The 25,846-nt window shown below is 40.6% G+C and overlaps 1 protein-coding gene across 4 annotated transcripts in view; it reads right to left on the bottom strand.

Moving 5' to 3' along the window:
* Positions 1-25,846, bottom strand: part of LOC121281843 (copper-transporting ATPase 1-like) — a 75,026-nt gene that overhangs the window by 11,312 nt on the left and 37,868 nt on the right. For all 4 annotated transcript variants that reach the window (XM_041194894.1, XM_041194892.1, XM_041194895.1 and 1 more), the window contains 12 exons: positions 23,087-23,309; positions 19,738-19,971; positions 18,272-18,363; positions 18,025-18,152; positions 16,746-16,900; positions 15,094-15,228; positions 12,027-12,221; positions 8,031-8,213; positions 4,495-4,699; positions 3,688-3,834; positions 1,979-2,121; positions 1,229-1,432 (listed from right to left, as the gene is read on the bottom strand). In XM_041194894.1, the coding sequence (XP_041050828.1) occupies positions 1,229-1,432; positions 1,979-2,121; positions 3,688-3,834; positions 4,495-4,699; positions 8,031-8,213; positions 12,027-12,221; positions 15,094-15,228; positions 16,746-16,900; positions 18,025-18,152; positions 18,272-18,363; positions 19,738-19,971; positions 23,087-23,309 (2,044 nt within the window). The remainder of the gene's footprint in view (positions 1-1,228; positions 1,433-1,978; positions 2,122-3,687; positions 3,835-4,494; positions 4,700-8,030; positions 8,214-12,026; positions 12,222-15,093; positions 15,229-16,745; positions 16,901-18,024; positions 18,153-18,271; positions 18,364-19,737; positions 19,972-23,086; positions 23,310-25,846) is intronic.

Raw genomic sequence — 25,846 nt, 5'->3', positions numbered from 1 at the left:
TCTTTTCAGAGTTCAAATCTTTCAATCAAACTCTGATTTACCAAAGCATCATCACTCATTTCCATTTCTGCCGACAATCTGTCACATTCACGTTTGCCTTCTCTGATGCACTTTTTTTTTTTTACTGGTCTCCCATGGTTGACCCTACATAAACCCAATTCATTTTCCCTTACTAAGTTCCACTCTTCTATCAATCCTGCATTTGTCAACTACCATTCGCTCACTGTTCCTTAAAATAATTAGTTCGAACAAAATCCTACATTTGCACCCTGTATCAGTGCATATCCTCAATCTTAAAACATTGCCTACCTTTCCATTTTGACTCCATTCACTCCACCTGAAGTGGCAGTGCCTTTAGCCATCTTGGTCTTACGCTCTGGAACTTCCTTGCTAACTCACTTCCTAATATCGAATACCTTCTCAAAAAAGCTATTTTTTTCAAACATGCCTTCAGTCATCTCTCCAAATTTCTCTCATTGGTCTCCAGCACTATTAATGCTCACTATTTTGAGAGCATGAGACAGCCAGAAGGCAAAGCTGAAGAAGGCAGGAATAAATAAAAGACAAACCTTGCACCTCTGTTATGTACAGATCTTGCCTACTGCAAAGCTCCCTTAGGATGTCCAGCTGTTGATGGCAACACTTTCTTTTATTTCAGTGGTTCAGTTGGACTGTGCATTAACATAGGAATATATTGTATTCACTGTGTTAATATACATGACTCAATGTATGCAACTGAAGGAAGGCATTTTTCATTCTTCCTTGTTCTCTGCCTGCCAGTACTAGTCTACTCTCAAGCATTTCCAATGGTACTCTGAAATTGGTTTTCCCCTTGGGAAATGTGTGGTTTCTGTCCAGCACTACTCCTTGGAAGTAAAGCAGTGTCAGTTTAAAACAGTCACCTCAACAGTGAAGTGAGGCGACAGTTTTTTCCTTTCATCACCAAAAGGTATGAACTCAGACAGTGCACTACATATAGTTCATAATCGCTACGAATCTGAAGTACTACTGGTTACTGTGCAATCTTTCCTAATGTATCAACAAATATTTATTAGTAATTAACAGTGATTGACAAACAATTGTAAGTAAACAGTTCAGGTGAAATTGGTCACGGCATAAATAGTCACCTGAACTCCAAAACATGTAAAACAATCTCAAGAAAATCCAGTGTTCAGATGAAAAAAGCCAAGAAACAATCATAAACATTGATTGAAGTGCTCACTCTTACCCGAATCAAAACAACATCAGCTGCTTCAATGGCTACATCTGTGCCTGTGCCAATGGCAATTCCGACATCAGCCATTGCCAATGCTGGGGAGTCATTCACACCATCGCCCACCATTGCCACAATCTTCCCTTGTTTCTGCAGCTGTTCCACTTTCGCTACTTTGTGTGAGGGTAGGACTTCAGCAAACACCTTGGTGATGCCAACCTGACAATGCAGCCAATAAATAAAGTTATAGCAATCATCTTTCACACAAGCCATAAAATAAGCACACCATCCCATTCACACAATATTGTAATTTTTTCCACTCTTCTCCCCCTCATAAACCATACAAAGCACCATGCTAATGAATATCTTTGTCAATGCCACTCAATAATCAGTTGCTTGAAGGGGAAGATGACTTATTCACTGAATTTCCTTTCCTGTGGACCACAACTAGTTTCACCAGCAAAATTGACTGCCATTCTCTTAACTGGCTGAGCAATTGATCATGGCTGTGTAGCTATTAGATATGGCAAATAGAAGTTAGACATTATGCTGATCTCAAAAATATGGGTTAATCAGTTAATTTGTCAGAGAAGGGCAGAATTGGGCTAGTCAATGATGTTCCCAAGGTTAACTAGCATGCTAATGCCAATTCTCAAAGCTTGCATTTAAATAGTCATTAGGGCAAGGTACTAAAGGGCTATCAACCCTTATCAGCACCACTTGAGGAAAAAAAGTGAAAATTAAAAATATTTGACTTCAACTCACTTGAGCAGCAATGGCCCTGGCTGTTTTACTGTTGTCTCCAGTCATAAGAACGACTTCCAGCCCCATACTGTTTAGTGTGTAGACAGCTAAATCTGCTTCTGGCTTCACAGCGTCTGCAATTGCTATCAATCCACACAGTACCCCTGTTTTTTCAAAAAATAAAAATAAACAGAATAGTTAAATAAACCGTGGTGGGCTTCGGAGGAGTGGGGAAGTGGGGTGATAAAGAGTTCATTTTAGTTTTAGAGCCTGATGTTACAATAGTAAATATATTGCGCTTGACTTCAGACTTAGCTCACTGTGCCTGTCCAGTATTCCTAATCAGTTATCTGTTTTCAGAAAACCCTTGGCTGTCAGTTACATTGCATTCTTCAACAATCATTCCAGTCTGTCCGAGCTCTTCCAGGTGTCATCAACAGCAAGGTACACCTTGACAAATCCCCTTTTCCCTCAGGTCAAGACACTTCTGACAATTCAGAATTTCAGAGATTCCTGTAACCGGCTCCTTTAAACAGTTTAGTCGGCCTTGATAAAACTTTTTCCCCCTCCATAGAGAATTTCACTTCTGCTCTCCATCATTTCCTACAGAACAGAGAAGGCCTCTTCCTGGGAGAGTTCCAATTCTCTTCTGTCTGCTTCTCAGCAGCAGCCTTTTGCTTCTGTTCTGCCAGCTTCTGAGAGAGGTGCTTCAAACTGCAACTAGCATCTCAATGGGTTTCTATTTGTCTTTCTATCCCTTCTCAACTCTCATCCCCATGGCAACCTGAAGTCACATGGGTACTCCTCCAAACTGAGGCATTAACCAGGAATTCACCACCCCCTTTTCAGAACTAACTATCTATTTTACTTTGACTTAAGGGACATTTTAAAACAATCGTTTGGTCAAGTTCAGTGTTCATGGCACCTCGTACACCTCTGTAAAGAACCTGGGGCATTTTTCTACTTTAAAGGCATTATCTAAATGCATGGGTACACATATCAGGGAAGAATAACAGGCTGGGTCTCTTTTCTCTTGAAAAAAGATGGCGCAGGCATGACCTAATAGGAGTCTTTAAAAGTTATGAAAGGTTTTGATAGAGTTGATATGGAGAGAATGTTTCCTCTTGTAGGGAAGAGCATAACTAGAGGCCATCAAAAAAGATAGTCACCAAGGAGTCCAAAAGGAAATTCAGAAGAAACATCTTTAACCAAAGTGTGGTAAGAATATGGAATTCTCTACCACAGGGAGTGGTTGAAGCAAATAGTGTAGATGCATTTAAGGAGAAATTAGACAAGTACTTGAGGGAGAAGGGAGTAGATGATTACGATGGTAGATTTAGATGAGAAACAATGGGAGGAGGCTTGAGTACAGCATAAACACTGGCATAGACTGGTTGGGCCAAATGGTCTATTTCTGTGCCAGATATCCTGTATGATCCCATAATTTCAAGTTCAGAGCTGATCAAAGTGCCATTTTAACACCAGGGCAGCAAGTTGAAAATTTACCCCAAGATCTGCTGGGGACATATTTCAGCAGAGCTCTATTACCTTGCCCAAGTTGGGTTTAGTCCTATGTAAGTCTAAAAAGCAGAAGCAAGCTAATTGACCACCTACAGTATCACAGTCAACCACAACCCTTTCCTCACGAATGTTCCACACGCATGCACCTTCCTGTTTCCATACCAGGGTAGGCTACTCTGATTGAAATGGGAAACTGCTCAAGTTCTTACCATCCACAGAGACCAGTATCGCTGTGTGTCCCTGGCTTTCATGTTCTATCATGTAACTGTCCACATCATTACCAACATGTAGACCGTTCCTCTTCATCCATTCACGATTTCCAATCAGTACCGAAAAGATCTGCGATTTCCCTGAACCTGTGTCAGAGCACATTGAAACACTAAACTGATCCACAAAAATATAAGTAATGAACTGAGTACCCATTTATCCTCGCTGTCATTGCTGCACAACAATGTTTCCAGAATGTTTGAATTCGTTATTTCAAAGAATTCAATTACAGAAAACAGAGAAAATAGTGAGGTGACAAATCAAAACACATTTTTCCACAAGAACAGAAATAGAGCAAGAAGCTATTCTGTACAGTGCAATCCTCAATACACCAATAATTTCAATGCTTGAGACATAACTTAAACCATGTTCATTTTATCTAGGTCAGTAATAACCAATATCAGAGCACAAGGACTAGGCACTAATGTAACAGAGATGACATGTGCACCACAAAATATCAAAGTTTTGAATGTAGCCCTACAATTCCAATTTTAACTATAATTAGCTAAGGCCACCCACACTCAGGCCACACACTTGAGCAGTCTTCAGCGAGCTGCTAGCAGGTGTTCGAGGCAAAGTACAAGTGCCCATTTACTGTCTTTCTCAGAAGGGCTGCTTGACCTCTGCCTAACATTTCCCACAATAATATGCAAACAAATAAGTAGTCACCTGTTTGAGAAAGGGAGGAATCAACATCTCATCACTTGTCCTGCTCTGTAGCACTAGAACGGACAAGAAAAATTACTTACTTTCCGATTGGGGCTCTTTGATTAAAGGGTGCGATGAGCCATCACCACTGCTTTTCTCATTGATCTGTATCAGCACTGTGTTCTGCTCAACCTCAAGATTCTTTTGGCTTAGTAGTGAGTCAATGTTGGAGACTTTGCACATGATGCCACAGCCAGCAACTGCTTGAAAATCCGAACATGAGCCAAGCACATCTGAACCTAGTTCCTGAATTGGGGGAAAACCAGTTTTCTTAACTTTGTGAGAAACCATCACCACCACTTTACTTCTTTGTTATCACCTTTTTACATTTTCCCCTCTTCCTCCTGTAATAAGTGTGTGAAACATGGAGAAACCCACAGTAATCAGTCATCCAAAGATTTGGAAAACGATGCACTGGGCACAGTTTTTAAAGAAGCTTGCATGGCTAGCAAGGGTGACCAGGATACCCTTCAACAGTTTCCTGAATCTCTTGGTTGCTTTTAGAATCAGTTCTGTATAGAATTTGTGCAATTGCTGTATATTTTCAGAAAACATCACTTTGATATGTCATTAGTAATTTACATCATCAATAAATGACAGTTTTGTATTTCCAAATAATGCCCTGGAAAATTGGGGTAAGAACACAAAATTGCAGATGTATCAAGATACACTGTGGCCATAATCTGCTAATGGCTATAATTATATAATAAAAGTGCTTTCACACACCGGCTACATCGTTGTATTGACTACAATGAACCCTATAAAATTCTGAAGGGGCTTGAAAAGGGAGATACAGATCGTTTCCACTGGTCAGGGAATCTAAAATACAGGGGCACAGTCTCAGGATAAGGGGCCGATCATTTGCAACTGAGATGAGGAGAAATTACTTCACTCAAAGTGAATCTTTGGAATTCTCTACACCAGAATCTTGTGGATGCTCCAGCACTGAATAAGTTTTGGGGTGGATAGACAGATTTTTGGTGTCTCAGAGAATTACAGGATATGGGGGGCGGGCAAGATCAGCCACGATTGTCTTGAATAGCAGAGCAGGCTCGATGGGTTGTATAGTTAAATTTCTGCTCCTATCTCTTGTGTTCCTGTAAGCCTTTATATCTGTGATAGTTCTAGACAGTAAGAATTCATATTCTCATGCTTGTTACAATGAACACAACTGCATTTTTATACTGGCACTGATAAAGGACTAGTTACTGGGTTAAACCTTTGGGCACCATATCTGTTCTGCAAAATATTCAAGTGAAAAATGGTGTGAGTTTTGCTTATTTTTCTAACCACATTCCATAATAGTTTTCAGATACTCTTTTCTGCACTCTTACTGTTGTGACATATGCATACGCCATGCAAATGTAACAGGATAACTGGCTTTAGAAAACCCATGGAGTTAAGACCATAAGACATAGGAGCAGAAGTAGGCCATTCGGCCCATCGAGTTTGCTTCGCCATTCAATGAGATAGTGACTGATCTGATAATCCTCAACTCCACTTTCCTACCTTTTCCTCATAACCCTTGATTCCCTTACTGATTAAAAATGCCTATTTCAGCTTTAAATATACTTAACAACCCGCCTCTACAGTCCTCTGCAGTAAACAATTCCACAGATGCACTACCCTCAGAGAAGAAATTACTCCTCATCTCCTGACTTAAATGGGCGACCCCTTACTCTGAGATTATGCCCTCTGGTCCTAGGCTCTCCCACAAGGGGAAACAACCTCTCAGCATCTACCCTGTCAAGCCCCCTAAAAATCTTATATGTTTCAATAAGGTCACCTCTCATTCTTCTAAACTCCAATGAGTACAGGCCCAAACTATGCAACCTCTTCTCAGAAGAAAATCCCTCCATACCCAGGCTCAACCCAGTGAACCTTCTCTGGGCTGCCTCCAATGCCAATATATCTTTCCTTAGATAAGGCAACAAAAACTGTTTACAATATTCTAGGTGTGGTCTAACTGGTGCGTTGTATAATTTTAGCAAGTCTTCTCTATTTTTATACTCCATTCCCTTTGAAATAAAGGCCAACATTCCATTTGCCTTCCCTATTATCTGCTGAATTTGTATGCTAGCTTTTAGCAATTCATGTATGAGGACCCCCAAATCCCTCTGTGCTGCTGCTGCAGCTTTCTGCAGTCTTTCTCCATTTAAATAATAGTCAGCTCCTCCATTCTTCCTGCCAAAGTGCATAACCTCACATTTTCCCACATTATATTCCATATGCTAAGTTTTAGCCCACTCACTTAACCTGTCTATATTCCTCTGTAGATTCTGTGTGTCATCCGCAAACTTGGAGATGGTACGTTCACTTCCCTCATCCAAGTCATTAATATATATTGTAAATAATTGTGGCCCCCAGCACTGATCACTGTGACACTCCACTAGTTACAGAGTGCCATCCTGAAAATGCCCCCCCTTATCCCAACTCTCTGCCTTCTATTAGTTAGCCTATCCTCTATCCTATGCTAATATACTACCCCCAAGGCCTTTTGGAAATCCAAATATATTACGTCTACGGATTCCTCTTTATCTATCCTGCTTGTTACCTCCACAAAGAACTCTAATAAATCTGTCAGGCATGATTTCCCCTTCATGAAGCCGTGCTGAGTCTGCTTGATTATATTATGCATTTCTAAATGCTCTGCTATTACATCCTTTATAATAGACTCTAACATTTTCCCAATGCCAGATGTTAAGCTAACTGACCTATAGTTACCTGTTTTTTGTCTCCCTCCCTTTTTGAATAAGGGTATTACATTGGCAGTTTTCCAATCCTCTGGGACTTTTCCAGAATCTAAGGATTCTTGGAAGATTACTCCCAGTATACCTCTGTAGCTACTTCCTTTAATATCTTAGGATGCAACCCATCTGGGGACTTATCAGCCTTTAGCCCCATTAGTTTCCCTAGTACTTTTTCTCTAGTGATAGTTATTGTATTTACCCCCCCCTTTTCCCCTTGATTATTTAGCATTTTTAGAATGCTATTAGTGTTTTCTAACAAGGAGACTGATGCAAAGTATTTATCCAACTCCTCTACCATTTCCTGGTTCCCCATTATTTCCCCAGCCTCATTCTATAAGGGGCCAATGTTCACTTTTGCCTCTCTCTCCTCTTTTATATAATTAAAGAAGCTCTTACTGTCCATTTTTATATTACTTTCTAGTTTACCCTCAAAGTTTATTTTCTCCCTCTTGATTATTTTTTGGTTATCTTTTGTTGGTTTTTAAAATTTTCCCAATCCTCTGGTTTACCACTAATCTTTGTTACATTGTATGTTTTTTCTTTCAACTTGTTGCTATCCTTAGCTTCTTTGGTTAACCATGGTTGGTTTATCCCTTCCTAGAATCCTTCTTCCTCACATGGATATATCTCTGTTGTGAGTCATGCCAATTGTTTTGCAGATTGATTTCTGATTTTAAAAAACACACTGATGGCAAACATCAATGTCAGTACAATATAGTCCAATCCACTGCTTAACTGTATTAAACTTCAGAGCACCCTGTCTAAGAAACACTCTGATGGCAAATTTACTCATGATGAATTGACAATAATAAAAAAGAGGATCATACCTGTTTACAGTACTTGGTTACTGCTACACCCAATGGATGCTCACTGTTTGTTTCTGCAGTGCCAACAATGGCCAACAGCTTCATCTGAGATATGTAATTATTCTCTGACAGCATCTTCAGGTTCATCACTCTGGGTGTTCCATGAGTGATTGTTCCAGTTTTATCAAAAACGACTGTATTAATCTGAATAAGACAGGAACCGTATTATTCTACTGAAACATCAATGCTTAGCTGTATTAAACTTCAGAACACTATGTGTAAGAAACCAATTTTGCTTTGGCAAAAAAATAAATGAGTTGACATGGTTACAATTTTAATCAGAATACCAAGCCCAGAGGAGGCTGTAAATTTGCTACAGTAGACAATGAAAGCAGAGGACTGGCATGATGAAGTCAATGAAAAAGTTTTCGTTAGGCTAATTGGAAAGGAAAAGAAGTAATCTCTATTTCCACCTTCCCACTTTTCGTCCAAGTCATGTACCATTGTGGTTAAAATGGATTTAATCTGTTCCCAGGCTTCTGCCTATGTTGCTCTAGAAAGGCTAATGGGAGTGGGCTAGATAGGCTGGAGGTAATATATGTAACTAATTACAGAGTATTATAAGCATTTTCAATTTTACACAGCTATAATAGTACTGCACAGCAATTGGTTTCACCTCAGATTCATCTTATGCTCAGATTTTGTGGGGTTCTTGAAATAGCAACGTTAAAAATATTGCAAAGCCACCACAGTGGAGCTCAATAATCCAAACTGAAACTGGACCATCTTTGTCTAATTTAAATGCAGTGAACAGCTCCTTTACGCAGGCAATCTTAATCAATTAACCGAGAAACAGCTACCCTCCGTAAACATGAGGGCATCCAAACGTTCTGCTGCCCAAATCCTTATCATTCTACGTCCTGTTCAACACCCTTGTGCTCGTTGACCTATACTGGACCCTGGACAAGCAATGCCATAATTTTAAAATTTTCTTCTTTGTTTGCACATCACCCCACCCCCCCTCCCCGGGAATTCCCCCGCTAATCCTCCCCATCTCACTGCCTTGCTTTGACCAAACTTTTGGTCATCTGCCCAAACAGCACCTGCGTCAAATTTTGCTTTACAATCTACCAGTTAAGAGCCTTAGGATGGTTTATTATGTTAAAGGTGCTATACAAATATAAGTTGTTGCTACATTCCTGATATATGTGGTAGCGTCATAAACACGACACATCAGGGATGCACTGCATCAGTGTTGTGATAAGTTCTGTTCTGACTCCATTGAATTATGGAGGAAAAATATTTGTACAGATCTAATTGACTCTAATATAAAAGCAAAATACTGCGGATGCTGGAAATCTGAAACAAAAACAAAAATAGTTGGAAAAACTCAGCAGGTCTGACGGCATCTGCAGAGAGGAATACAGTTAACGTTTCGAGTCCGTATGACTCTTCATCAGAACTAAGGAAATATAGAAATGAAGTGAAATATAAGCTGGTTGAGGGGGGTGGGACAGGTAGAGCTGGATAGAGGGCCAGTGATAGGTGGAGGCGAAGAAGAGATTGCCAAAGATGTCAGAGACAAAAGGACAAAGGGGTATTGACGGAGGTGATATTATCTAAGGACTGTGCTAATGGTGATATTAAGGGTAGAAAGCAGGACAAGCAAGTGACAGATAGCCCAAGGGGGGGGGGGGGGGGGGGGGGGGGGGGGGGGAGGGACTGAAATGGGCCAAAAGGTGGAGATAAAATGATAGATCAAAATATATTTAAAAATAGGTGGGAAAATAAAAATATATTTTAAAAATTATAAATTATTGGAAAAAGGGGGATCAGAAAGGGGGTGGGGATGGAGGAGAGAGTGCATGATCTGAAGTTGTTGAACTCAATATTAAGTCCGGAAGGCTGTAAAGTGCCTAGTCGGAAGATGAGGTGCTGTTCCTCCAGTTTGCGTTGAGCTTCACTGGAACATTGCAGCAGGCCAAGGACGGACATGTGGGCATGACAGCAGGGTGGTGTGTTGAAATGGCAAGCGACAGGGAGGTCTGAGTCATGCTTGCGGACAGACCGAAGGCATTCCGCAAAGCGGTCACCCAGTCTGTGTTTCGTCTCTCCAATGTAGAGGAAACCGCACTGGGAGCAGCGAATGATGTAGAATAAATTGAGGGAAGTGCAAGTAAAATGCTGCTTCACTTGAAAGGAGTGTTTGGGCCCTTGGACAGTAAGGAGGGGGGAAGTAAAGGGGCAGGCGCTGCACCTTCTGCAGTTGCATGGGAAGGTGCCTTGGGAGGAGGCTGAGGTGTAGGGGGTGATGGAGGAGTGGACTAGGGTGTCCCGGAGGGAACCATCCTGCGGGAAGCCGCCAAGGGGAGTGAAGGGAAGATGTGTTTGGTTACTGCTACACCCAAGGGATGCTCACTGTTTGTTTCTGCAGTGCTGGCCAACAGCTTCATCTGAGATATGTAATTACTCTTTGACAGCATCTTCAGGTTCATCACTCTGGGTGTTCCATGAGTGATTGTTCCAGTTTTATCAAAAACAACTGTATTTATCTCAATAAGACATCATGGTGGCATCATGCTGGAGTTGGTGGAAATGGCGGAGTATGGCCCTTTGAATGCAGAGGCTAGGGGGGGGTGATAACAGAAGAGAAGGGGGACCCTATCATGGTTCTGGGAGGGAGAGGAAGGTTTGAGGGTGGATGTGCGGGAGATGGGCCGGACACGGTTGAGGGCCCTGTCAACCACCGTGGGTGGAAAACCTCAGTTAAGGAAGAAGGAAGACATGTCAGAGCAACTGTCTTGGAAAGTGGCATCATCAGAACAGATGCGACAGAGGCGAAAGAACTGAGAGAATGGGATGGAGTCCTTACAGGAAGCAGGGTGTGAGAAGCTGTAGTCGAGGTAGCTGTGGGTGTTGGTAGGCTTGTAATGAATGTTGGTGGACAGTCTATCACCAGAAATTGAGACTGAGAGGTCAAGGAAAGGAAGGGAAGTGTCAGTGATGGACCACGTGAAAAGGATGGAGTGGTGGAAATTGGAAACAAAATTAATACATTTTTCCAGATCCAGACAACAGCATGAAGTGGCACCGAAGCTGTCATCAATGTACCAGAGAAAGAGTTGTGGGAGGGGGCCTGAGTAGGACTAGAACAAGGAATGTTCCACATACCCCATAAAGAGACAGGTATAACTGGGACCTTGCAGGTACCCATAGCCACACCTTTTATTTGGAGGAAGTGAGAGGAGTTAAAGGAGAAATTGTTCAGTGAGAGAACAAGTTCAGCCAGATGGAGGAAAGTAGTGGTGGATGGGGATTGTTCGGGCCTCTGTTCGAGGAAGAAATGGAGAGCCCTCAGACCATCCCGGTGGGAGATGGAGGTGTAGAGGGATTGGACGTCCATGGTGAAGAGGGGACAGTTGGGGCCAGGGAACTGGAAATTGTTGATATGATGTTGGGCGTCAGAGGAATCGCTGATGTGGGTGTAAAGAGACTGGACAAGGGGAGAGAGAATGGAGTCAAGATAGCAAGAAATTAGTTCCGTGGGGCAGGAACAGGCTGACACGATCGGTCTGCCGGGACAATCTTGTTTGTGGATTTTGGGTAGGAGGTAGAATCGGGTGGTCTGAGGTTGGGAGACTATGAGGTTGGCAGCTGTGGAGGGAAGATCTCCAGAGGAGATGAGGTCAGTGACAGTCCTGGAAACAATGGCTTGATGTAATTGATTCTGATAATTATTTCAAAACTTCCCGTTTGAAAAAAGTTCCTTTCTTCACTGCTTTATTTCAGTTCCTGTCTTTCAGCTGAAGTTTATATGTACAGAAGAAATTTATAGGATACTTGCATTCCATTTTTGGAAAAATAAATGCCGGTTGCAGATGTCGTAATAAACAGCAGTTGACAAAACGCTCCAGCAGGAAAATTCACATGATTTAACAATTGATATTAGTTTATATATACAATTATACAGCATTTGTTCTAACTTACAAGGACTTTATAGCTTCTCACTGTACCTACCTTGTGTGCCATCTCCAGTGGTTCCCCTCCTTTAATTAGGATACCATTCTGTGCACCTACTCCAGTTCCCACCATTACTGCGGTAGGCGTTGCTAATCCCAATGCACAGGGGCACGCAATGCAAAGGACAGTGATAGAGGCTTGGAATGCAAAGCGCACAATCACCTCAGGCTGTGACAAGCTTTTGTTGTAACCCTAAGTAAAAACAGGCAAGTCAGTCTCAATTGGCAGGTGTAACTTCAAGAAACAAGCTATGATCTGAGAGGAAAGTGCTGCAAAGGTAAATTATTGCTACTTTGGCGCAAGGCTGCTAATAAAAGAAAAAAACCCCTAAATTTTGGTGATTATTGACCTATAACCTCCAGTGGAGTAGCAATTGAGTCGGATTGCCAGTCTGCTCCTAGTTTCTTACCCTAAAATAAAGCCGCTCCTATCTCACCCAACCTTCCAACTCTGGCCGGGTGAGATCACTCCAGCACAGCAGGTTCCTGAGGCCTACAGTCAAGGACAACTCAGTCAAAGGTAAATAAGCCACGCACCTTTTTTTAAGGCACGAGCTGCCATAAACCAAATAAGCTTAAAGGTACAGCCACTTTGACAAGCCAGGGAGAAGCTAAGTGTATAAGGTAAATGGGTAGGATTTGGAGGGTGGGGGGGGTCTGGTCAGGCTTCAAACTTCCCAAAGGAAGTTTGAACTTCCCAGGCATTTGCTGTGCAATCCTTACCTGGGAACTTCCTGGGGTGGGGTGTCCCCAGCGCATCTTTGGGGTACCCCCCCACCCCCCCTCTTCCCCCCACAGTCCCAGAGCTCAGAAGTTACAGGCCATTTTTTTTTAATTAAAAAGAACAGTTTGAGGCATTTCTGTTCCATGTCTAACCTTCCAGCTTTGAATTAACCACTAAGATAATACTTGCTGCTGCCTTTGGATGTGGTGCACTGTTCTTCTGCATTAAACTTGTACTGGAAACCTCCCACTACATTGCACGCTGTTCACACTGCGACCTCAAATTCCCTCAGTGCATAAAACACTGTATGGGTACAATGATCAGGCAGCTAAAATGACCTCAGGATCGTAGCTAATGACCATCATAAGCAGGAATCATTCACTTTGAGAATGGTTTATGAGGTACCTACAAATGAGGAAAGCTACTTGTCTATTGAAAAAATCTCACAGACCCCATCACCACAGTATCCATCTGTTTCTTCCAAGGTGTTTCCTTCACTACCCTAATTAAAAGTTCATTTACTGTATTGATGTGTACTTGTGTAAATCAGTTTCCTGGTCCTACTGTCACCGTTTAATTTGTGGTAGTATTGTATAGAAAAGATAGATCTGGAATGTTTTCTCCTACAGAGCTCAAATGGGTCACCCAAAGGTTGTCTCTCCTCAAGGTTGAAAAATCCATGTTGCCCCAGTCTTTCCAATGTGGATCAGTCATGTGCTGTTTTCTGAAGTGCCACAATGACTTGACTGGTTCTTTGCACCTCAGTTAACAGAACTGGACACAATAATGAGGTGGTGCTTACTTCTTCTGACATACACTCATCAGTTCTGCCTATTTAGCTCGACATTACATTACTCATTAGGATTAACGTTGCTGTGGAGCCACAAAGTAGATTAAAACTCTTTCAATATTGTCATTAACTATCTTTACGCCATTTGTGGACTACTCGTATTGTCTATTTTTGCTTCAGAGGTGCAGTACTCCACATTTTACTCAAAATTCATCCACTATTGTTCCATCAATTTACAGCTGTGGCTCCTACGGCCTTCAGCTGCCCCTCCTAGTTTGGTATCAGCTGTGAATCTGACTAGTTTGCATCAATGCCATGAATCAGAGGTGCTGCAGAAATTAGAAACAGTACAGGTTCTAACACAGATCCCTTGGGTGCCCCACTCAGTATTTTCTCCTTCATCCTGACAAAAAGCCCCTAAAAATACCCACCCCTTCTGACCAACCAGACCATTTTATATCCATTTCCAACTTAAATTTGAATCCCCAACCCTCCTGTTCTGCTGACCACCCTTTTATCATATTCATATATTTATCTCAAGAGACCCATTCATTATTACTCCTGCAGCTTGTTTTTGGGCCTAACTTCATTAATTATTTCATCTATTTGCAGTCATGCATATCCATGCTGGTTAAGATCTCTCTCTTTAAATGCCAAGATGCACCAAATTAAATGCCACACTTGAACCTGCAAATCTTGGAGGAATGTGGGTGAGGTCACATGAAATGCATGGCTTGGCCATCGGACTGTGGATCTGAGATGCCCCCTACATCTGGTGATGCAGCTGGAAAGTCTGGCAGAAAGATCAGAGCATGAAGAAGGCCTTCTTTCTGGAATGAGGGGCTCTTGCACCTCTCATATATGGGGTTGGGGTTGAAGCCACATTTTATTTAAAAAAAAAACGTTTTTGAAAGATCTTTAAGAGTCCAAACAACAACCTCCCACATGGGATTCACTTCTCCAATTAGTTTGACCAATACCCTTAATCTCATTAGCTATAACAGTGACAATCAAAGGAGGCATCCCAGAATAGGCAAGGAGATCAAGAACTCAGACATTTGTCATCCCTCTTCATTTCCCAGCACCCTCCCAACACATTATGACGACCACCTTGTAAATGGGGTGGCCTCACCAAGGCTGTCGAGGAAGCCTAGGCACAAAGTTGGGACCCAGTTTTTTGGGGTGACATCAGACGAGGCTATATTGGGAACCTGTTGGAAGAGCCACACAGATTTCTGGCACTCATATCTTATTTAGCCAGAGCGAACCAAACCTGAAATGTTCTGATGTGCATGTCTCCATTATACTTTGACATTACCTGCCAACCATCAGGAATAACAGCACATGTCTATCTTAAAAGATTTCCACATTATCTATTTGAACTCAAAAGTGCACCTGTGCAACAATGCCCAGAGCCAATACTGATATACATCACTAAATGAAGAATCGGCAACGTTCTAGTCTTAACAACTACATTTCAGATTTCAAACCGAGCAATCTCAATTTATCACCTTTCCAGACATGTCATTCTACTTAAATGTTAATACTTACAGGGAAATATTCTTCCACAAGGTTAAAATTAAAAAATCCTATGATAATCCAGGCAATCAGAGTAGCAACAGAAACCCCAACGATGAATGGGACAAAGTATCCACTCAGTTTATCTGCAAACTGTTGAATGGGGGCCTGAAAAATAAACACAGCAAATTGTGAAGTTTGTATGAAATTCCAACAGGGAGTCTAAAGAAATGAATATCCTTTAAACTAGTGCAATTTGGGTGGGTGGGAAGGGGAAGTCAGGGAGGAGGCTATTCTTCCAGCTTTTGTCACCAATTCAAAGATTTTCTGAAGGGACATTGGATGTGTAAATCTGCTCAAATATGGCAGAAGGTGTCAAGATGCTTACATCAGTATTACATCACATGATGTATTTTCCATCACTTGTGCCTTACCAATGAACCAGTAAATTCAACTTGCAAAAAAAAACTTCAGTTGGCACTGACATCACGCTATGCTATTGCAAGACACCATAGAAATATCCCTCCCTCACTCCACCAGATGTGGCTAACTTGCAGGGGATGTAAACAGCTCCTGCATCCGCCAAAGTTATGACAATGAGCAGAATCCCACGAGATTGCCGGGGTCAGGGACATATGATGGGTGGAAGTCCCATCCTAACACAACTGCCGCCATTGCGGCAGACAGAAAAATGGGTACTAAAAAATTCAGCTGCTAGTACACAAGTCTGATCACAAACAAAAGAATGTTCTCCCTTTACAAGGGAACACCCAGAGTATTTGTTCTTGAAATAACTACTGGGAGATGTAGGAGTAACACTGTCAGCTTCCACTTCTTGAGAAGCAACTAGATTCTACTAGCACCTCCTCCGACTGAGATAACTATCATAAGGAAGGGAATGGCCGTCAGCATGTAGGGATAAACTTGAAACCTAACACTCATACCTGCAACTGTACACTTCAGGGCTCAATGCTTTTGAGTATCACAGTCAGCCAGTCAGTGGACCACTTACAACAAACATTTTCTGCAATTGCAATTAAGTTTCTAAGAAACAGATCAAAGTTTTATAAATTTTGCTGCCTCAGTCATAAAAACCAAACTATAAATAGATGGAAACTAAAGAGCTGCTCTCCCATTTTTGCGGTGGTTTTTATTTACCTGGAAAGGGCAGGAGAAAGTCTATTTGTTTTCCAAGTAGCTTTTGAAAAATAATTTAATTTACCATTTCTGGAAAGATCTCTCTCAACAGTGTTCACTGGAGAAGAGCACCTTTCCTTCAGTTCCACATACCACCAGCAATGTTATTTATGATGTGCTGATGTCTAATAAATCATGCTTCATTTCTTGCCTGTCAAAAGGCTGCAATGCTATTATTTACAGAAGGTGGTCTAGAGAAATTATACTCTTTTCATTACAGGAAGAAGGAATTTATTTCAAAACACGTCGATGACATTTTTTTCCAAAATTACCCCCATTGGCCACACTCGGAAGGAGAAATAAACAGCCAGGGATTTAAATAAAAAGAAAACATAGATAACAAATTAATGAAAGAATTTGAAAAGCAAAACCTAAAAAGGGACTCCAGATAATATTTAGCAAGTCCTCTTTTCAGATCTACTTTCAATAAAAAAAAATCACCATAACTGAACCACCAACGCCAGGAAAAATGAACACAAAGATGGTACCTTAGAGGTTTGAGCTTCTTCTACAAGTTTCACAATCTGGGAGAGGGTGGTTTCAGAACCAACATGAGTAGCTTCAATCAATAAAGCTCCGTGCTGATTAATGGAACCTGCGATCACACTGCTCCCCAGTTTTTTAGTGACTGGCATTGCTTCACCTACAAACAATGCATGACACAAAAGAGATTAAGTTATATGCAACAAATAGATCCAATAGTCCAATACTTATTCCTCCATGTAACATAAATTCCAACATGTTTTCATTGAGAACATTGTGTATAGCAACATAGAGGAGGACAGAGCACATGAAATAAGATAAAAGCAGAAAGTGCTGGAAAAATTCAGCATGTCTGGCAGCATCTGTGGGGAGAGAAACAGAGGTAACATTTCAAGTCCAACATGACTCTGCTTTGGAACCATAATTTTCAACTCGAAACATAAACTCAATTTCTCCACAGATACTGCCAGACTGGAGTATTTCCAGCACTTTGTTTTTATTTCAGATTTTCTTTTATTTTAGAGCACATTATTTATCTTTCAGTGAGTTACAGGTCAGTAGCCCAGTTGAGTAGTTTACATTTATCAGAATTCAATGGGGGTAGACCACAGAGGTGTTGTATACATACATCCATTTGTTTCTCAACTGTTCATTACAAAAGACTGACGAACAGGAATTATTTATCTTCTCCACTTTCCTTTAATCATCCTCTTCATGCCGAAAAGGAAGGAGGGCTGATGGCCCACAACAAGCTCTCCATCAGCTGTGAAAAGGTGCAAGATAGCACACAAGATAGCTTTTGCTTTAGTTTTCCCTCCTATTCTCCTTATGGAACAGCACCTAGCCTTCTTGAGAACCTCCTCCAGAAGGCATAACTAAAATTGAGCATGTAATATTGCAGGATAAATGAGAAGAGGTTCCATTATTTCATATATTGGTAAAACGCAGTATATTTCTGTTTATAAATATTAGAGACTTTTGCTCAAATTTACAGATGTCATACGCAGTCAGGAAAGTTTAGTATAAACTCCAGTCAATACATTAAAGGTTGCAGTTACAATGCCCGTTTTACATCACTTATCCCAAAGGCAGCATGGAAAATAACCTGTGAAGTCATTTCTGAAAAATGCTTAGGAGTCGCCTGGACCTCCTAGGCAATTTACAAACTAAAACAGCAGAGTAAAAAAATGTTTTGAGTGCATTTTGAATCTGCGCTCCCTGAAGACTCAAAGGATACAATGTTCCTCTATGAATTATTGACACGGAATGCTATTGTCTCCTTACCAGTAATCAGAGATTCATCAGCCATTGAATGCCCTTCAATAACTCTGCCATCGACAGGGAATTTTCCACCTGGAACCACCTTTACAATATCCCCACGTTGTACCAACTCTACGTCGATTTGCTCTTCACTAAGGAGACATCATGCAAAAAAGAAAATGGCAGTCAGTCACAATTTATCCAAATAATGCAAATTAATAAATTAACGAGCATTATACGTGTTAAACATTTTTTTTTGAAAAACACCCACCTTAAAATGGAATGGCTCTCACTTATCTTCACTATAGTTGCCTCAGTTGCCTGCAATGACATCAGCTTTGCAAGTGCTTCCGATGTCTTACCCTGCAACAATAAGTTTTATAATCTAGTTTTAAAAAGTACATATTTAGAAAAGTTGCAATGATATAAAAAAAAATCAACTATCCCTTCAATCACAAGGCAGCAGCATAGCCAAAACCAGGCCAACTTCACACAGTGAAAGTAGAAGTCCTGATCCAATTAAAATTCCACTAGCATTGTGATCAGATTGCTGAATAACACATGGCCTTCAAAGGTCCTTATCAATACATTTCTTTCAAACTTCAGAAGGAGTTCAATTGTTAAATATCTAAAATTCAACTTGCTTTGCCATTCTAATTTGCATATTCATAATTATGCAATGGCAAAATAATTCTATGTAACTGAGGCCTGCAACTATTATGAAATACATTTCTCACTTTTTTTTCTTTACAGCAAATGTATTTAAAAGATCAAAACATAAGATAATTTACTCTCTGGATTTTCCTCCAAGGTGGCATTAGCACTCTTTGCATGCCTGAACTTCCTAACTTCAGCAAAAGTCCTGGCAAAGCAGTATAAGCAGCTGTTTGTGCTACTTCTCAGGGGTTCTGCTAATCTACCGCCAAAGAACCCCTGTGCAAATTCCAAGCGATAATTACTGAATCTGTAAGTGATACCTAACTAAAAGTAGATGTGTATAAATATAAATTCAAATATAAATTCATTATAATTGCACTCTCTTTCATTGGCCATTTTGGTAGATTTCAATAGTGAGCAGGGAATATACATTAAAAACAAAAGAATTTTATGGATAGGTGACAGAGCAACAGTACTACTGTTATTTCAACTATAGGCTGCCAAGCACAACTAAGTACTTTCCATAAACGGCATTCGTCCCCAGGAATACCTGCAGGAGATCAATCTGAGCCACATGTTGGGATGCATGTGAGCATGGCCAAGGTTCTACTGACTGTGAAGCCAAGAACGCATCCTTGATGGGCTGGGGAATTGAACAACACAGACTAAAAGGTCACAAATTTAATTCCACATCTGAGCTTAGCATGGTATTGACAAAAGTACTGCAATTTGTCTCAGTGCCCTGAAGAAAAAATAAACATTCATTAGGCTTTGCCATCCTGAAGTCATCAGCAGACTTTGCTACAGATGTGCATGTGATTTTTGGGTGATGACAGCTTCAGGCTCAGCCACAACATCACCCATCAGCCCCATTCAAAGAGTTTGTCTACACTCTTGGTCAAAAGTTCACTTATCAATACTGGTCAAACTGAAAGAGATTCTAGTATTGAACCATTCTATATAAATGTCCAAGCTAGTATCTTCACCTTCAGGAGAGAAGGGAAAGGAAGAAAATGAACAATTAGTAGAAAAAGAAATTGAAGTCACAATACTATTAAAGTTAATCTTTTCTTTCCTCACCTTAGCTATATGCTCAAGCCACCGCCCCAAGCCAATGAAGACAAACAGCATTGGAGGTGTATCGAAGAAAGTTATAGGGTTTACTTTGGCCTTTTCTATCATAGCAATGGCCAGAATGACACAGGAGTACAAGAAAGCAATAGTTGTAGCCAGAACTATCAGCACATCCATGTTGGCAGTTTTGTGTTTCAGTGCCTTGTACGCTTGGATATAGAAGTACCATCCACCTACAAACTGAAAGAACTACTGGTTAAAAACCTAAATCCAGAAGATTTTGTTGCTTTGCATCCTCAAATATGTAAAATTCTTAGCAATCAACTAGCTTTGCCTCTTCCCATTTAGTAACAGCTCTGCAATTCAAAGGAAGGTTGCATTGATATAATGCCTTTTACAACCTCAGGGTGCCCCACTCTACAGTCAACTAAGTGCTTTTGAAATGTAGACACTGCTGTGATAAGAGCATAAGAAATAAAAGGAGTAGGTCCTTCGAGCCTGTTCTGCCATTCAACAAGATCATGACTGATCATCTACCTCAACTCCATCATCCTGCTCTACACCTTAATTCCCTTAGTACCCAAAAATCTAATTGACTTCTGTTTTGAATATACTCAATGACTGAGCATCCACGGCTCTTAGAAAATACCGAAGGCTCACAACCTCTTGAGTGAAGAAATTTCTTCTCATCTCAGTTCTAAATGGCTGACCCGTTTTGAGACTGTCACCCTATGTTCTAGATTCCCCAGCTAGAAGCAACTACCTGGTCAAGCCTCTCAATCTTTTAAACTCCAGAGAATATAAGCCTAGTCTATTCAATCTCATCCCAGGAACCAGTCCAGCCTGAGTTGCGTTCCTTCTAAGGCAAGTATGTCCTTCGTTAGGTAAGGAAACCAAAACTGCACACACTGCTCCAGGTGTGGTCACATCAGTGCCTTATGTAATTGAAGAAAGACTCATTTACTCATACACCAATCTCTTTATAACAAAAGCCAACACCCTATTTGCCTTTCTAATTGCTTGCTGTACCTGTATGTTAACTTTCTTTGATAGGTGTACAAGGACACCCATGTCCCTCTGAATGCAAACATTTCGCAGTCTCTCACATTCAAAAATTGCTCTGCTGTTTTATTTTTCCTACCGAAGTAGACAACTTCACACTACGCCACATTGTATTCCATCTGCCATGTTCTTGTTCACTCAACTAGTATGACTATAAATCTATGTAGCTTCTTTGTGTCCTCACAGCTTACTTTTCGACCTATGCATCATTAGCAAATTGGGATATGTTACAATCAGTCTCATCATCTCCGTCATTAATACAGAAAGTAAAAATAGCCGAGGGCCACGAACCCCTAGCCTTGCAATTCTATGCTAGTGACAGTTTGCAAACACTAAAATGTCCCATTTATCCCGACTCTCTGTTCTGTCCATTAACCAAGCCACAATCCATGCCATGGGTCCTAATTTTGTGTATTAACCTTTTGTGTGGTATCTTACAGAATGCTTTTTCAAAGTTCCAATACACGACATCCACTGATTCTCCAATTTCCATCATACAAGTTACATCCTCAATAACCTATCAGATTTGGTGAACACGATTTCCCTTTCATAAATTTGTTGACTCTGCTTAATCATATTATGATTTTCTAAGTGCCCTGTTATCACAACCCTATATTAGATTCTATCATTTTGCCTACTACTGATGTTAGGCTAACTGGCCTAACTTTCCCTTTTTCTCCCATCCTCCTTTCCTATGGTTATGTTTGCTCCCTTCCAATCCTTGGGAATGGTTCTAGAATTCAATGTAGAAGATGCAGCAGCTAATTGGTGCATAGCAAAGTCCCACAAATAGCAATGAGATAATGGTCAGATGATCTGTTTCTGTTATGTTGATTGAGGATAAATGTGACTAGGACACCAAGGAGAACTCTCCTCTTTTTCAAAATAGTACCATAGTATCTTATGCACATTATAGAAGGCAGCAAGTTCCAGGTCCCCACCACCCTCTCGGTGAAAGAAATTCCTGTCAAATCCCCTCTAAACCTCCTATCTCTTCCCCTAAGTCTATGTCCCTGGGTTATGGACCCCTCAACTAAAGAGAATAGGGTCTTGCTACTCACTCTATCTAGACCCCTCATAATTTTTTACACTCAAACCTTAGCCTCTTCTATTTCAAAGACGGCAACACTAGCCTATCCAATCTTTCCTTATAACTAGAAGTCCAGACAACAACCTCATAAATCCTCTTTGCACCCTCTCTAGTACAATCACATCTTTCCTATCATGCAGTGACTAGAACAGCACGCCTTACTCCAGCTGTGGATTACCATTGTTTTATACAATTCCAGCATAGCTTTCCAGCTCTAATATTCTATGCCTCAGTTAAAAAAGGCAAGTATCTTGTATACTTTCTTGACCACCTTATCAACCTGTCCAGCCAGCTTCATGGATCTTTGGACATGTACTCCAAGGTTCCTCTATACTTCAGTATCCCACTATTTATTGTCCATTCTCTTGCCTTGTTAGCCTTCCCAAAAGCATTAACTCACATTTCTCCAGATTGAATTCCATTTCCCCATATTCCGCCTAGTTGACAACTCCATTGATGTCTTCCTGCAGCCACACAAGTCAATTTTTGTCTCATCTACAACTTCCTAATCATGTTCCATACATTCTACATACAGACCACAAAAAGTAAGGGACCTAGCACTGAGCTCAGCAGAACCCCACTTCCAATCACAAAAACACCTATCGCCCATTACCCTATGCTTTCTACCTCTGAGCCAATTTTGTGACCCAACTTGCCACTTTGCCTTGGATCACAAGGGCTTTTACTTTTGTGATCAGACCTGCTTATATCCATATAGACTAAAATCAACACACCACTCTCGTCGACACTCCTCAAAAATTCGATGTTAGACAGACATGATCTTCCCTTAATAAATTTGTGCTGTCTTTGATTAATGTGTCTAAATGAAGATTTATCCTGTCCCTCAGAATATTTTCCAATAGTTTTTCTACCACCAAGGTTAGGCTGACTAGCCTGTAATTACTCAGTCTATCCGTTTCTCCCTTTTAATTTTACAACGTGGAACAGTGTTAGGGGGATATACAATGGGCCTCAGATCCCTGGACTGAGAAAAAGGTTCAGGGAAAAAAAAATCAGCCAAAGTGATAGGAAGTTTTGGACCTGAAAACACTTTTATGCAAATATATGTTTTAACTGGCTAACAGCTAATGGTTGAATCACAATATCACAGCATTTCGGATTTAGGCCACATTACATGTTTGAACATCCAGATACAGATTAAAAATTAGGTTCAACAAACCCATATCAGACAACGATACATACCTGAACTGGAATACAGAGAATGAAGGACAGCAAATTCATAATGGATAACCCAGGAAGGAGCTGTCGCTCCAGAAACATGGAAGCATGGTGTTTTTCAAGCTCGTTAGTACTCGAGCTATTCTGATGGCTCTTGTAGAAAGCATGGTCTGCAACTATCATGTAAATCATCATGATCATCACAGGAATGCAAAAAAATAGACTGATCAAGAAGGATCTCCTCCACCTAAGAGAAACAAGTCACAATAAAAACCTTTTAATTATTACCAGAACTTAATAGGTCAAAATAGATGCAGTTTTCAAAAAAATACAAAACGCAGTAGTGCTGAAATGGATGACATTGTCCTTTCAACTTTGTGGCAAAGTATGCACAAAAGTTTGCAGTGAGCTTGGTTGGTTTCAATCCAGTACTCATAGTACTTACTCTCCATTGATTCTCACTCTATTGGTTCTCATTCTGGAAAGTCAGAAGAATGACAGATGTGCATTAAGGAACCAGCACACTTCAGCAGCATTGATGTAAAATGCAAGCTTTCTGCTGCATCTAATTTGTGCTATACATAACCTATACACAATTGTTGCAGAACTCGGTGCAGTGGAAAGACATTTCAGCATAGATATTCTTTCTTGTTACAATGTGTAAAATTTCTCTCTCAAAACAGAACAAACATTCAATTTTAATAATTTCAACAGCAAACCTGCTTCTCTCCCAACCACCCACCCCAACACATATAAAGGAAGCTTTTTGTTCCCATTGTTTGTACAGAAAAAAACTGGGCGCACAAGTGTCCGCAGCCATTATACTAAAAAGCAGGCAAGTCTTCATTCCAGTTAGATCAAACCATGTAATTGCTCAGATGAGTGCTACTTTACAATACTGATTTAAGGTCATCAGTGAATAATTAAACTATAATTTTCAAAATCACTAGGTGATGCATCAACACAACAAACTCATATTGGCACAAGGACACAAATTCAGGTCTACTATTCCATCAATGTGGAGTTCCTAATTCCATCAGGTGGCAGGTACCACTTTAATGTGCTGCATTTCTCTATAGGAAAAGAGCAAGGGATAATTTTTTGAATGTATACAAAAACAAAATTAAGCCTCTGGACTCCAATAAGACTTCCTAACAGCACCACTTCCATCTTCCAAGGTATGCCTCTGTACTTAACCACCACATTATCAATTTTCCTGCTCCTATTTGGTTACAGTACCTTTACTTTAATCCTAGAAAAACAAATCCATCCTAACATTATCCCTGTTTCTTTTCTATCAGCATATGGATGCATTTATTTCTGACACACAAGCCCACTCCAAAATCAGCACAATACCCTCTCCCCTTCCTCCGTCACCTTTCCACACAAGTGTAGGAGATGTAACATCTGCCCTTTTACCTCCCCCCTTATATCTGTCCAGGGCTCTAAACTTTTCTTCCAAATGAAACAGCAATTTACTTGTGCCTCTTCTAATTTAGTCTATTGCATTCATTGTTCATAGTTCAGTCTCCTCTACATTCGGGAGACCAAATGCAGTTTGAGTGACCCCTTTGTGGGGCACCTCCGATTCAGATGCCATGTTCCCAAGCTCCCTTTGAAATTTGGCATTCTTGCGTCTGTTCTGATGAATGCATGATGAAAAGCTTCTTTCAGCATGTCTCTTTCTTTGCAATACCTTCGCTTTTGTTCTTTTTCCCAACCATCCCCCTTACATTTGTTTAAAACCTGTTAATTCTCTAACTTTTCCCAGTTCCGATGAAAGGCCAATGACCTGAAACGTTAACTCTTTCTCCCTCCACAGACCTGTTGAGTAGTTCCAGTAGTTTTTGTTTTTTTTTTGTTCATAGATATCTGCTTTCCTTTCTATTTGCTTGATTGTATACGAGTTCACTGCTCATCCTCTGACTTTGTTTCTATTAAGTCATGGATTCCCCAAGGCTTTGGCCTCTAGCCAACACTGTTCCTTAAATTGCCTCCTCATTCATTACACACTATTTTCCCGATGATTCTGCTCCACATATATCAACCTCTTCAGATTGCAGATCCACAATTGTTTACAATCTCTGATCCAATGGGTGAAAATGAATTGGCAACATCTTGACCTCTTCCCTATCCTTCAGTGGACACTGAAAATCAATATGCTGAGCTGTCCAGAAAGCTTCTCACCCAAGTCTAACAGCTACCATTGCTTATATTTAACAGCTACATCTTTAAGTTTTTTTCACACCTTAACATTACTGACCCATTGCCTCTGACCTCAAAACCAACTATCTGCTAGGGTGTGCTAGATAAAGCTCAGTTTCCTCTTTCACATCAAACAATTCTCAAGTCTCCACGAAACTTTAAATCTTTGTTGAATGGTGAATACAACAATAACAGTCTTCATCAGGGTGGGAAATGCGTTATGAAGATAAACTTGGGGTGGCTGTCAGAGCACAGAGAGCTATGGGAAGACTTAGTAGAGGGTTTTAAAATTACGAAGAGTTTTGATAGACTGAATAGAGAAAGACTATTTTCTCTAGTTAGGAAATCAAGGAGAAAATCAAGGTCTTCACCAAGAATGAAAGCCACCAGCAGTGAGTGAGTAGTAGAAGTTAGAGGAAATTACACAATGGGTTGTAGGAGGATGGAATGCTTTGTCACTGAGTAATTGAAGTAGAGACATTACGTCTTTCAAAGGAGAACTAGAGAAGTATTTGAAAAAAAGAAATATATGGGGTTATGAACATAACCGGAGGCAGTGAGATTAGTTTCAGATTGCTC

Source organism: Carcharodon carcharias, chromosome 9, assembly GCF_017639515.1.
Source record: "Carcharodon carcharias isolate sCarCar2 chromosome 9, sCarCar2.pri, whole genome shotgun sequence".
In the NCBI taxonomy this organism is placed as follows: domain Eukaryota; kingdom Metazoa; phylum Chordata; class Chondrichthyes; order Lamniformes; family Lamnidae; genus Carcharodon; species Carcharodon carcharias.
Note: the sequence above shows the minus strand (reverse complement) of the source record. Positions and strands in the feature narration are given on the sequence as shown.